The 15,176-nt window shown below is 37.1% G+C and overlaps 1 protein-coding gene across 12 annotated transcripts in view; it reads right to left on the bottom strand.

The window, feature by feature from the left end:
• Nucleotides 1–1,332: 1,332 nt before the first annotated feature.
• Nucleotides 1,333–15,176, bottom strand: part of RIMS1 (regulating synaptic membrane exocytosis 1) — a 299,234-nt gene continuing 285,390 nt past the window's right edge. For all 12 annotated transcript variants that reach the window (XM_058419952.1, XM_040060043.2, XM_040060049.1 and 9 more), the window contains 5 exons: nt 8,126–8,267; nt 5,419–5,531; nt 2,984–3,085; nt 2,161–2,300; nt 1,333–1,789 (listed from right to left, as the gene is read on the bottom strand). In XM_058419952.1, coding sequence (XP_058275935.1) covers nt 1,571–1,789; nt 2,161–2,300; nt 2,984–3,085; nt 5,419–5,531; nt 8,126–8,267 — 716 coding nt within the window. In that variant the 3' untranslated portion in view covers nt 1,333–1,570. The remainder of the gene's footprint in view (nt 1,790–2,160; nt 2,301–2,983; nt 3,086–5,418; nt 5,532–8,125; nt 8,268–15,176) is intronic.

The raw sequence follows: 15,176 nt of genomic DNA on the forward strand, positions 1-15,176 counted from the left end.
AGCACCAGACCCACAGACCTAGCCTGGCTAAAACCCGCAAAATGTCTATAAGAAAAATGGATGGCTTAGATTTCTTGGTTACTTCAGTATAGTAATTACGAGCAAACTGTACAAGTACATGCAACATACAAGCTGGCCTATGTGGAACTAACATACATTATTAAATAACCTTTTTCATCTCTTTTTACAAAACGTGCATGCAGCTTTGAACAGTTCCAAGTCATGCTGCTCTATTTGTGTGATCACAAAATTGAATGGCCTGTAAAAGGAGGGGAAACATATCAATGCACCTGCAGGAATCTGCAGTTCTTCGCACATTTACAGAATATCACAAGGGATTTCAAGGCCAAGAAGAACTCAAATGAATAAAAAGCAAATTGAAATTTGATTTTTTTTTCTCCAAAAAGTAAGATATCTTGCGTTAAAAAATCAAGCCTTGTGCTTGCATCACTCTCAAAGAAATGTAAACTAAAATTTGATAAAAACATTAGTAAGTGCAGAATATTTCAACTGGAATTCCAGTGAAACATTGAACAACTCATACCATGCTCTATCCAGGGCAGACAGGTGCGTCTGAAGCGACACACATCAGAGAAGCCTGGGTACAGCTGAAAGTGTCTTATGCTCGATTCATTCCTGGTCAACATTTTGGGAAGTCAAATATACATTTATACACAGAAACATAAGTATTTCCTCTCCATTTCTAGGAGGAAAATTGCATTACCAGTAACATATTCAATGTCAAAATTAAGACTAAAGCTGCTTTATACCAGTCCCCAGCAGTAGTTGCAGAATTCTTCAAAATTCTTCCATGCAAAACATCATAAACAGAAAAGTTATTTTATATATATATATATAATGCAAACATGTCTGCTTTTTACAAAGAAAAAGTGGCACTGTGATGATTTTTATTTTTAAGAATATAACTGATATTGGTCATTTGTTCTGGGTTGTAAGATTTGTAAGTACCAGAACTAAGAAACAATTTGAACTTGCTGGAATTGTAACTGTGGCTGTTGAATACTTTAACGATGCTTACAGAGATATGCTTCAGCCCTTTTTTGTTTGGTTTAGAAAAAGAAAGGAAGGGTCTCTGTTAGCATTGCGAGGACTTCTACAAAACTAGCAGAATCATGTGGCAAAAAACTAGTGGAAGTGACAAGTACAGAAAAACTGCTGAAACACCAGGAAGGTAACACTGCTTGAGGGCTCTCTCAAAATGTGAAAAATACAACATTGTTAACAGAGTGAGAGCTTCCAGTTTGGGTCATCTTTGACTTAGGTCGAATCTAAAGGTCCCTCTCTTTATTTCTTTATTCTTTTTCCCTTTTTTTTTTTTTTTTTTTTTTTTTTTTTTTAATCATTATAAGCATTAGTGATAGCTGCTAATATGTGATATACCTTTGTTCTGTCAATTTAAGCCATCTCTCAACAGACAGACATATGTTTGGATAACTACTACAAGAAAAAACGGAAGTGATTGTCTCTCTCCAACAGTGTTTCTTGATCATGTGAATATCTGGCTCCAATTGTTATCCTGGATGATGTTTTGAATAGACAGCACCTGCTTCTATGATCTAATGCAGGGAGGCCCAGTTGAACTTTCCAGAGATGACTGGGAAGCCCTACGTGTCAGGGGAGTCAATGTTGGATCCACTAGTGATGAAGGTGGAAATAATTTATACCAGCCTATTACCACACTGGATAGATCCAGTTCCTCCAGAAGGATCTGGGCAACTCCCATGAAGCATTTGTGGTCCATTCGGCCATAGTCTCCCCAAACTATCACCTGGAAAAACATAAAATTAAGGTTCATGATTGTCCCCAAATCCATGCTTATACAGGGTTATATACTTAAAACCATGCTTATATATGTTCAGTCTTGCTATTATATATGTTATACTCGAGAGTGAATGACTGCTTCACTTTCATGGGAAAACCTCATGGCAGGACAGGAGCAACATCAAAAATAGAGAAGTGTTTAATACCATAAAACATTTTGGAGGTCTGAAACCACAAGCCACAAGGATGTGTTTAATGGTACTGATAAAATTAAGTGCTTAGTGAGCTGGAAAGGATTTACACATACTGGTTAAATTCAAGTAAACATGCAAGTGATTTCCAAATGATAGCTTAAAATGGGATTAAGAAGAAACTGACCTGAAGGACTTTACCCTGTGGACTTTCCTCAAAGACCAGTGTCTGTTGGTACAGAGGATCAAGAGTCTTCCTTGCAATTCTTGTCTTCTTCTTAGCTATACATGCTCCATTTTCTAGTAAATACACTTTGACATATGGAGCTGCAAACAGAACATCAAGAATGTTATGTTTGGACTTACAGTGCACATCTGAAATGGAGGACAAATGCCTTAAAAGGAAGCAGAGTAGAAAGAAAATTACACACATTATTTTCATTTAATCTTCAAAATTGTATAATCTGAATACAATTATGTTCATAAAACAGATGACACAGCCCACAAGAAACCAATTTGATTTTTATCAACTTTGAATGTAATGATCTAAGATGTTACTAACAACAATTATTCTTCATGTCTGTCATTTAAAAAACATTTTCTTTTTCCAGGAATTAGCTGCCACTCCAGTTATTCTGGAGTCTCTATAAATGCTTAGGGGTCAGAGATAGTTTAAAGCAGAAGGAATATTTAAAACTGTGCCACTCCAATGACACAGACATGAATTGCTCTCTCATCTCTAGTTCCTAAGGAGATTGCAAAGTACCATTTTCACTAAATGTTACCTAAAAGAGCTGTTCCAGGTGTTACAATAAGTAGTGCTTGGCATATTGATTCACAATGTCCTCTAATAATTGTTTCTATAAATAACTAAAACTTCAACAAGTGTCCTTATAAAGTGATACAATATTTTTTACAATATACATTATGCAAATTATTGACACTGACAGTAACACTAGCACAAGCTGCTGCCTTCTTGAAGCATTTTTCTCTACAGTTTTTTTCCATACCTGGGGTAGATTTGGAGCCAGGTTTTTGTGTGAGGCCACGGGCTCTAATAACTTCTACTTCTAACTGGCCTTTTTTATCCACCATTCCAATCTGAATGTCACCTGAGAGGGAGAAGAAAGAAGCCCACATTTTAGAGAAGCATTACAGTGCAGGATATAAAGTGTAAGAGTGAGAAAGACTAGGTTGATATTATTCTTCTGTGTTACTTTGCTTGTTGCATCTCCTGATGATCCCTTTAGCTTCTCCATCCTTAAATAAGGACTAAATAATATATACTTAGGGAGAATGGTGCCCTCTCTTGGTATACAGTTCATACCAGCTAAAAAGAGGTATTTTTTCCTTCAAAAGTCTCCACACAGATGACAATTTCTCCATTTTATCGATATTCCACACACATTTTTGGTGTGACTAAAATTGCACAACACATAAAAAAAAAGAAACTGTTTTCCTTTCTAAAGAGTCAGACTTGTTTCCTTGCCTGAGTTTTGACAAATGACATTTCCTGCAGAAAAAGGAAACTGCTTACTTTGAGACCAAGCACTGTTCCGATCTAGATCAATAAATACAAGGTCAGTAAACTCTGTGCTGATGCTCAAAACATTTTATCTCTATGCTTTCATATATCATGGAATCAGCTGAATAGAAATCTAACTGAGATTTAAATAGATTAAAATAGGCCATTTAGTGTAAAAAAATGCACAGTATGACATGAGCAGCTACAAGACATTGAGCAAATAAGTTAACTACATCCACAAAGCACACGAGTATGTATATATTTGATATGTAAGCTCTGATTGTCTAAAAAACCAAATTCAGAAATCAATGATCCTGAACTATAGGATTTGTGGTTTGGATTTAGAGAAACAGCATTCTGAAATTAATTAGGCATAAGATTTTCATGTTTCTCTAACAGCATATTAAAGCAGTGTTTATACCTTGGTATGTGAGGTATGACAGAACAGCAACAAAGATTTTTTTATCAATTAAGCTTTCCTTGAATAAACTCAGCCATGTTTTACACTTAAAACAGTTCAGAGGAAAATTCCAACAAGCCTTAAATTTTAATAGCACATCTCTGCATTGCATAGCCAAAATAAAACATGCAACAGGTAACCAGAAGAGGGAGCAATAATACAAACATTGTCAAATCATCACTAGTAAAAGGATTCCACAGAGTAGGTGTTCTAAAAATTGTTAAAAAACAGTGGAGTGCCTTTTGGGGGCCAAAACTTGAGCCTATAGTAGACAAAGTTATAAAAAAAGTCACAGTAAATGTTCAATTTATCTACAGAAAAATCTTCAGTTGCAAAACAAGATTAAAATAAAGAAACAGAAGAAATGTAGACCCTTATACGCCTACCAATAAAGCCATTTAGATATTAATTGGACAAATAATCTCACTAATACCTTTTCTTCCAAAATAATAATTAAAATGGTAATTTAATAAGTTTGATGTTTATGAATGCTTTAGTAGCAGTCATTTGGATTTATACAGCAAGTTTTGTTTTAGAGGGTCCTCAGAGCATTCTCAACATAGTTTTCCTTCTGCATATGAATTGGGAAGGGAACATTGCCTTTGCAATTTTTTTTTTTTTTTTCTGTTCCTCTCTCCTTTGTCAGATGTGTCTCAGTAGCCCTTCCTAAAGCTGGTTTTCTCAAGACAGTTGTATTGATGCATTGGCCATTTAAAATTTCCAGCAGGAGAAGTATTATTACAGTAGTGGATCAAGGAATCCTCAATTAGCATCCTAACGCATGTCTAAGAATTGCCCATATATAAGCAAAAAAAAAAAACCCAAAACCCCAACCCCCAATCTTTCCAAAGATACACAGTTCTGAACTCTTGCACTCTTATACAACTCATACTATGTTCATAAGCAAGCTTCAGCTGATGCTGCTAAAGGAAATTACAGACTGGTCTGGAAAATAGATAGGATCACAGATAGCCTCCAACAAGCTGTAGAGAAGGACTGATAAAGCCAATGCTTTATCAGTGACTGATTATTGGGCATTGCAAATGTTTCCAGGAGTTTCACTTTCAGGAGTTAGATGAACTGAGCTTGGAGAAGTGCAGTTAGGCCAGAAGCCCTCTGTCACATCCAATATAATCTGTGTCAAGTAAATACAAGCTCTGAACAGTTGAGATTTTGCAGTGAGGTATGGTTGGAGAAGCCACAATAATTTTGTGTGGGAAGTAAAAACCCTATCTTCAAATTGCAAATAAGATTAGCCAATACCTCAAATGGAGAAAATACTGTTTCTCACTCCGCTTTGGATGCTGCAATGGAACACTGGTGACTGCAGATTAAGACCTTCATGTTGACAGTGAAGGAAGACACTTGGTAAAAGTCCTTCTGGTGCTGTAGTCTGGCAGTATGTGCATTAGTTAATTGTCTTATTATTCATTTAACAGAGGAGAACATATCATTCTTACCCATTGCAGGGGTTGCTAGTGTTTGTCGGCCTACTAACTGTGCAGGTCCCAGTCCATCGAGGAAATCACTGAACTGACTGTCAGCGCCCAGCCGTACTCCAGGAAATATTAAGCTGAAACAAAAGTAAGCTGGTTAAGCATAAGAACAGGATTCATTTTTGTCATCCTACAGTATTTACCTCAAAAGTAATACTGATACAAAGCAAGAAGCTCAGGATGCACAACCACAAATCATTCTGCAGCAACAGGAATTATATGTTTCCCATGGACCCTAAAGCAGTGTAAGAGAAATTCAGCGCATCAACTTGAAATAATCCATAAAATAGGCCTTGCTAAGGAGGTCTCCAGGAGCAGTGAAGAGTCTGACAGGTAAATAAACTAAGAATGACCTTGTATGAGAAAATATAAAAAGCTTCATGAAATTTAATAGCCTACTCTTCATTAGTGAGTGTGTGATTTACATAGATCCAAACCCCATCTGTTTGTATTAGTTAGAACAAGCAGGGAAAACAGATGTGTGCACTAAATTAATCTGATTGCTGCAGCTGTTTAATGAAGCAGTAACCTGGCAGGTACTAGAAGTAGTGATTAAAGCTAAACCTAACACTACTCTCTAGCCAAAATATTCTGGCAGGCAACTCTGGATCTACAGTTGCTACCCACCCCTCTCTCATGATACAAATTGAACTGCAACACATCAGCACAGTGCATATGGAAACATTCAAGGCCAGGTTAGACAGGACTTTGAGCAAGCTGGTCTAACTGAAGATGGCCCTGCCCAGGGCAGAGGGTTAGACTAAATGACCTTTACAGGTCCCTTCCAACTCAAACTATTCTATGATGCTATAATGTGTACTTTGCCAAGCTGCTTTCTTATATTCCATAGTGTCTACCTTTTTTTTTTTATTTATTTTTTTTTTTTTTTTTAAATAGATATACAGTCTCCGAACAATAACAAAAGAAAAAAACAGAGTGAAAGAGTGATCCATGGTGGGAAGACTCAGCTTTCACTTCCTTATAACAATTATGAGAAATAAAAGAACAGACTCTGAACTGTGGGAGAACAGACTCTGAACTGTGGGAGAACAGACAGAGATAGTGCTAAAGGCACTCTTGCCCCTAATGTGTTGCAGCCGTGTTAATTACTAAAGACTGGGAACAGCTTTACTCTTACAGCTATGGGTGATAAAAGAGTGAGTTAGTTGATGGAATGGTCAGTCAGTTGGAGTCTGCTGGCTGTGTTGAGAGGAGGAAGGGACAAGAAGCAGCAAGCTAGAAGCATAGCAAGGAGAGAGATGAAGGAGAGAAAGAGCCAGAGCTCTGTGGAGTGGCTCATGGACCTGCAACATAGCAAAGGTAGGAAAAGCTTTTAAATAACAAGGTACTGATACTTGAGGCCCCCTGAAGTTTTTAAAGAAGTGCTCTTGAGGGCTGTGGCCATCTCAATGATGGTTCAACCACTGTACCAAGTCTAGACAACATATTCCTCAGCAGGCCAGACACCACTCTGTATCTTCTTTTTCGTCAAAGGAAATTCCCTATTAGACTGCAAAAATAATAAAAAACTTCCTAATAAAACCGAAAGCATTTGGTGTTGAAAGCTTTGATTTCTGCACATCAGGCTTGTGTGCTTCAACCCTTCAATTCACAGTTCTTTGCAAACCCAGCAGGTGCATAGAAAAATCCTATTCCTCTCTTGCAGACTAACTGTTTTTTCTATGCCTGCATAAACTTATAGACTGTCCATGACTGAAGCTGGTCAGAAAACACCAGAGAATCATAGAATAGCCTGAGATGGAAGGGACCCACAAGGATCATTAAAGTCTGACTCCTGGCCTTGCACAGGACAGCCCCAAAAATCTCACCAAGTGGCTGACAGTGGTGTCCAAATGCTTCTCGAACTTTGTCAGGCTTGATACTGTGCCACTTTCTCAAAACTTTTTTTTCTAAAAAAAGGGGACAAAATCTTTTTCTAGCATCTAACCAAAATCTCGCCTGATTCAGCTTCATGCCATTCACTTGGAACAGCATTTTTCTTTGGAGAACTCTTTATTTCCCAAAATATAAGCTTTTTCACAAAAAATTAGTTTTTATTTTTTTTTTTTAAATATGGTAACTTTAGATGGAGGATGAAAAGAATCCCAAGGTGTCCAACACCAAGATATGATCTGCTTTTCTCCTGACTATCCTTTCACTCCTGTCTCTGCTATGAAAAGTTTTTGCTTGTTTCATTGGCCTGATGGGGCAGCTGGGCTCTGGGTTTATGGCGCTTAATAAGAAACTTGGAACAACTCCAAATTAAACTTTCTTTGTATATAGTATTATTGAACAGTTTCATATCACAGGGATTCAAACACAACATCTGAAGTTTAACTCTGAGGTAATCCAAACATATCTCAAAGAAAAAGTATCCCTGTTTTGTTTTGAAAAATGCAGTCTTAATTAAATTGTCTTTTGATGAACAAAATGCCTCACTGGTTGATAGGGAAAATAAGAATTCTTAAGAAATCCTGTCTCAATTTCAATTTCCATGAGATTTGTGTTATGTACCTTAAATAGTTCAGTTTTTCAAATGTTTCAAGGGGGAGAATCTTTACACATAGCTGTCCCCTTCAGCTAGAGTTTTGGACATCCCAAGTAATGGGAAAGAAACTTCTACTACACTAGAAACTTCTCCTACATTACTGATGTTTTTATTGCCACTTACTTGCCCTCGGAGCTATAACTATTTATGCTGCCATCAGTAGATTCTCGACTTGGCTGTCGAACCATACGACTTCTCATCTCTGCTGCCATTCCTGTTTCTGTGCTTCTCTGTATCGTGCTCTTTAGCTTCTTGCTGCCAGCCTCTGAAAGCAGAGAAAAAGAAGCAACAGTTAGAATAACTTACAGCAAAACCTCCCCTTCCATTTTTCACCCAAGAACAGTTATCTGACTTGGTTATTACTATTTACTAACATAAAAGGACTATTCTGATTGAAGAAGCAATCTCTCTTCCTCTGTTGAAAATGGAAATTACTTCTCTTTAAAAGGCTGCAACCTGAAGATCTTCATTAGGGCAAACTGTTAAAAATCAGATTTCTTGTTAATAGCCTTTACACAGTTGGAATGTAGACGGGTGATACCATCTACTAACCACACACTTGGTGATGTGCCTCCAGCCACCTTGCTGGGTTGGGTGACTGAAAAAGAAGATACAATTCTCACAGAAAATTAAAAAAAGGGAAAATCCTTCATGCATTTCACAGAAAAACATTAAATACTAAGTTTCTTAGTATTACAAATAAAATAATGTGTTTGACTTGGCAGAATCTTACTTCTCACCACAATGTCTTCAGAGTAAACAGTGAACTTTACAGAATGTATGATCTCAGCAGTTCTGAAACAGAAACAACTCTTGGGAAATTTGTCTGGGAAACCACAGAATAGATAAGCTGGTCAGGACCACAGTGGAGCATCTGGACCAACCTCCCCACTTCCTAAAGCCTATTGCACAGCATTGTGTCCAGAGAGTTCTTGAATATCTCCAGTGAGGAGCCTCCACAGCCTCTCTGGGCAGACTCTAGGCTTGTAACTGCAAGATTAGAAAGTAATGTAAATATTTTGAAATTATTTAAAGACTTCATCCATTTGGTAAAGCTTCTGTCCCACATCCTTTAAAATGGACATGGATTTTCACCCAGAAGTTTTCGTGTTTCCCTTGAGCAACAAGAGCTTCCAGTCCTTCACAGGTTCTCTGCGCATAATGGCTGATCTAGAGTGAATTCTGCTGTCACACAGCACAAATTATACTTCCAGATGATGATAGTTGTTCTCAATGATCTTCAAATTTCTTCCACCATAGCCTCCATGTGATGTAATAATGTGTTGTCTTCAAACTTGGTGTCCTGGTCTTTTTCATTTAGCTCAAAATAGGTAAAAAAAGTTCAATGGGTAACATCACTTCCTCTCAGAAAGTAATATATTTGACAAAATTTCACCTAAGTAATGCTAAAACATTCTTCTGCATTTACCCCTTCATTTCAGCACTCTTTTATTTACCTCTCCATGCATCTTTTTCATGGTCTGCTCAGGAAAACAAAAAAAAAAAGCAAAGTTTTCTTCCATCTCCATCTGCTGGGGAGATTGAATTGCTCTGAAAATTTTTTCACCTTCCTGTTTCACAGGCACATTGTGGAAGTTTGAAACTGACAGATCTTGACGGATCTTATTCATCACAATAAAACTTAATACTTTTGTAGCCCCCACACAGCCCTGCCCATTCCCCAGGGTGTTTAAACATGCTGTGGAGATCAGCTGGTCTTTGCTTTTTGGGTTTGCAGAGCTGGTGGAGAAATCATACCATACAGCCATTAGAGTAATCTCTTTGAAGCTCTCAGGGAAATAGCAACCATGGCCGAAGTGAAAGATTTAGTATATTGGGCTTAGAGGAGACATGCTCACAGTAAAAGGGGTGGAGGTTTCCCTCTTAAGCTTTTTGGACCAGGGCTTTTTATCTACGGCCACTAAGCTGCACCCAATGCCTCTGAGTGGAAGAGATCAGCTACTTTCACAGATCCTTTCCTCCCTTCTGAGGCCAGCAGCTCTGAGGTTTTCCTGTGGGCCACTACAGCTCATCCACATTCCCAGTCTTTGGTCAGCTGAAAACACATTATCCAATGCTGCTAAACATGAAGTAGAGTAGGGTAGGCAAGGTACATCAGGCAGACCAGGCTCCACTCTTACACAATGCAGGTGGCTGTGGAAGGGATTTGCTGAAGCTTCAGTGCAGTGACTCTGTGTAAAAACACAAATGCTACATTTGGTCCTGAACTTTCTCTTTAAAAATGGAGGGTGTGTTCAGCACATCAATCTTGATAGGCAGGATGACCCTCAAAAATAACTCAAAAAGCACCTAGGAAGTATAAACCACATACAAAGTTGTACTCCAAAGCAGGATTTTCACATTTTCTGTAGGTATGCACTTTCCACCCACGTTGTTTTCTCAATCTCTCTCACCAGCACCTGTCTGAAAGTGTCTCTGTTTCCATCTGCTCCTACAAAGCATGTGAGATTATGTGGTTTAGATGAGAATCAAAATACTTGTTGCACAGGTTTTAGAAGTTTTAACCTTGGTCACTTATGCATCTCATATCTTACATGTTATAATAAATTATTTTTCCAATTTTAGCACAAAAAGTCAAGAGATGATTTATCTTGTTAGTCTGCTCCTGTAAACTCAGCAGAACCTAGTTCTGTGAGGGAGGGAGGTGTTTAGCATGCAGATGAGTTGTAAACTGCTTCTATTTCTAAAGGTGCCTTGCTAAAATGAACTCAACTCTGGGGTAAATTCCAGTGCTGCCTTGACTGCACAATGAAATAAGGGATCCAAACAAGTATGAGTGTTTTCCCTACTATTGATAATATACTTTTAGAAAACTTTCATCTTGTATTACAATCTAACAGCTCTGCATATATCTTTGGAATGCTGTCTTTACATGAATAATACATATTCATAAAATATTCAAGTTCAATAATATCTATGCTATGACATACCGAGAGGATTTTCTGCTCTTGTTGGTGTGTCTATTGAATGCTTGATCCTGGTCTGAATTTTTATTAGTTTGATATGTACAATTAAATTTTATAATACATTACAGTTATTTACCAGCCCTATGTAAATTACACTATATTCATTGTGCAGACTGAGGATGTCTCTAGATTGAATATCATTTAGATGTAAAATTTACTCCAGATGGTCTGTGAGCTTCTCTGATGTGTCAATTGTGCAAGGATTTCCACATGCAGGAATACAGACTGATGTGCATAAATTTAATGTGAACGCCTGGCTTAACAGGTATAAGGCTAGAGAAAAATTACTAAAAAACAATTGTGATGAACATTTAGGGCAGATTTAATAATTGATGGCAAAGCATCATAAAGCAGCCACCTGCAGCTATGAAGTACATACAGCTTGTAAGCATTTTGCAATTAATCAACAGGCTTGTAGCAGTCCTGCTATAACACAATGAGTGTGTGCCATGTGCTATTTCCATCTACTTATTATAAATATAGTCTATAGTGATTCCTGTTTGGTCTGACAAGAAACTGGCCCCTGATTTGGGTTTTCTCAGACATAAGTTTGAAAAGTCCGAGACCTGAGTAACCAAGATCAGCAAAGAGCAAGTATGCTCTACCTTATATCTGCACAAAATACCAAAGTAATTGATGTGTTCCGAATTTCTGTACTTCCTAATCACTCTCAAGTCTAGGAGCCAGGAGCTATCGACAACAGAATTATAGTGAGAGGGTCAATGATATTATCTATAGATTTAAGATAGCCTACTACAGATACCTCAAAGGTAGCTTTACATTCTAAAGGCATCCAGTTCAGAGAGGACAATTCCCCCCTCCCAGCACCCCCACCACCACCACCACTTAGCAAAGGCATGACTGCACATGGCATCACCATTGCCCTGGCTTTTCCTCTGTGCTCCGTGTGGTGCCTGGAGGCAGTTACTACATTTTGCTCTTGTTTCAGTTCAGGAAGTCTGAAATGACAAGAGGGGTTGCTGGAGCAAAGCTTCCATCCAAGGTGCCGAGGTGCATATTACGTGCCATGGGTCAAGGCTAGGGGACGTATAAGAATGTGCAAGGACAAGAGCTTGGCAGCTTAGTCAGTAGGACAGTATTAGAGACCACTGTAGGGCAGAAGACAATCCTGACATGACCCTCTATGTGCTGCCTGTGGGGAGAGGTGCCTAAAGTGAGCATTGCCCAGAATCATACTTGAGAGCAACTAGTTGGTTAGCACCCAAAAAAGAAGCAAATTTACACACATGCAGTTCCTGAGTATGTGAAAATTCATGATTCATTCAAAAGAAAACACCAGAGAACAAAGCATTCGTCGCTACAAAATCCACTAATGAAAGGGATCATAAGAAGTGTCATTTCATGGCTCAAGGGCAACTCCTTTCCAGTATTAAGTATGCTCTTGCATCCAAAGAAAGCCTAAAAGGACTACAGCTCCAAGCCAGCTCTGACCAAAACCTGGCAGGACTGTGACGATATGGTTGGTTTGTACACTGACTTGTGTGAGACACCAACAAGATTGTGCCAGTTGGAATAGTAAGGGTCAACTTCAATTCAAAGATCTATTAAAAAAAAAAAAGACAAGGGGCACATTTTCTTGTGGTCTTTCTGATGTGTTAGTGATTTTTAGAACTTCAAATTTAGCTGCTTGGAGACCTGGGTTACAAGTTCTGCAGCATCCCCTTCACTTTGCATGTAGTGCTTTTAAACAACAAAATTTACTTACACATGAATTGACAAAGTGCCCCTTGGCTTATAGTCTTAAAACAGAGACAAAAAAAACCCTAAAAAACAAAGAAACAAACAAACAAACAAAAAACCCAAAACCAAAACCAACAAACAAAAAACAAACAAAAGAAATAGTTCAAAGAGCGTTTTTTAAAAAATATGTGTACATCTCTCAGATGAACTCAGCCATAAACTGATCAGTAGGACTGAAAGTGCATAATGACTATGGACAAGATAAATAGTAAAAAACCTGACATTTAAATACAAATTTCAACAATACAAGTTTCTAGACTGTATATCATGAAATATTCCCCTGTATTTTCCATTCTGTGTATTGTGCAATAGTCTCCTGAATATAATGCTCTTTGTAAAAAGACGTGAAATATTGCAGTAATTGTATTTTGTTTCTTCCAAATATAATGCAATATATTCAAAGAAAGGAGAATGTTGTTGATATTCTGCAGTGTTAGATCCTGAGGTTTAAAATCTAAATATAAACCGTCATGTACTTCTTCCCATTTCTATTTTAAAAAAACAAATCTACAAAGAAAATTTATACTAACATAAATTACAAAACCTTCTAGAAAGAATATTCACCTTTTCAGCTGGGACAATTCATTGAGAAGAAATTTTATCAGAAGTTTGGAATAAACTGTATCTCACAACTGTATTTTTAGTGTCACAAACTCATCTAGCAAACACCTTTCACTCCCAATAAATACTTTCAGATAATACATAAGAGATAATGCAATTAGTCCCTTAATATACACAATATATTTTTCTGACATATGTAGAACAAAGGAACAAAAAGCACCAATCCTAACAAAAGGAGACTTCACTGAATTGCTGTCAAGTGTTGTATCAATGCTTTGATTGCATTTTAGACAGTGTACAGCAAAATCTCACCTTTTGACTGTATTTTTCACTGAAAAACAATCTTGCAGACTCAGACTCTTAACAGTTTTAGATTTCAAAATAACTTATCCAAGAGCTCCTAGTGACTTGCATGAAACTGAAGTAGCACTTTGAGAGCAAATGACAGGAATAGGTCCATGCTCCAAACAAAAGCAAACAAGAAGTGGAATCAGGCCATTGTTTATTACCTGACAGGTTTCTCCAAACCTTAAGCAACTGCTTTTACATATTGTATCTCTTTTAGACGTCTTAGACACATTTACTAAAAAAAAAAAAAAAAAAAAAAAAAAAAAAAGTAGGAAAGTAGGAACAAGGATGTGTTTTATATGTTTATCCTGATACTTATGATTTTTTCATGTCAGGGAAGAAAACCTGCGTTTAACCAGGACACATGTATCTTAAGGCAAAGCAAGGGTGTCTGGTCAGAAAAAGATCAGTTAGGGCTTTTGAAATTACTTTATGAAAGTTAATTGCTTTGTCCACATACTTGTAATGAAGAGAAAAGAGCCACTGTTTGTCAGCCAAAATGAGGCAATCAAAGATGATCTATAGCAATGAGTTTTTACTTCTGAGATTGTGCTAAGCACACTTTATAAACATACAAAAATGAAAGCTAAGCACACTTTATTAACATACAAAAATGAAAGCTAAGCACACTTTATTAACATACAAAAATGAAAGCATCTTAATTATCTTCTTCACACATATGTAAAGAGCTACATAAAGCCAAAATATGTCAGTGAAGCTGATAATAGCTGCACATGCCATGTTCTTCAACTCCTAAAACCTATTTCAATGAAATTCAATTAGTAAAACAACAAACCGTTGTATCCAACAAATTATTTACTATATAAACAATTTATAAAACATCAGGCACTCACTTTCTCATATACTTTCAGCTTTTTTCTTGAATGGGAGGAGAATGTGAGACAGAGCAAAATAAGAAGCTCAGAAGAGCTGCTAGCACTTCAACAATAACATTTTTACATTAAAACACAGCCCTATATTAGAACATTATTTATAACCAGCCAAGCCCTCTCAGAGAACTGACATATGGTATAGAGACAACATTAGTCCAAGGCAAGGGTGCTGGGTACAGCTTGCAGTTAATACAGCAGGGGAAAATGAAATGCAATGCAGGGAGAAAGAAGAGATTTTTCAGATAAACCAAACCAACATTTTATATCATTAGGAACTTATACATATTTAAGTAACTTGATGTCTTTTGTAGTAAATTTGAGACCTTTTAAGTAAGTCTCCACAATTACTAATAGTTCAGTATTTATTATTAAAAACATAAAATGACAGTAAGATAAATAAAATACAGTATTTTGCAAGATGATACCACCAATACAACAGTTTATAAGGCATCACTCACTGCTACTGTGCATCTTCAAAAAGTTTCCTGAGAACTATGTGCTGTACATGATGGCAGTCCAAAGTCTAATTATTTTAATAACCTCCAAAAAAACCGGTGAATTGAAACACTGTCAAAACCACTAGTGCTAAAGTATTCTCCAGTAAAAAGATGTTACATGTCTTTT

Source organism: Hirundo rustica, chromosome 3, assembly GCF_015227805.2.
Source record: "Hirundo rustica isolate bHirRus1 chromosome 3, bHirRus1.pri.v3, whole genome shotgun sequence".
In the NCBI taxonomy this organism is placed as follows: domain Eukaryota; kingdom Metazoa; phylum Chordata; class Aves; order Passeriformes; family Hirundinidae; genus Hirundo; species Hirundo rustica.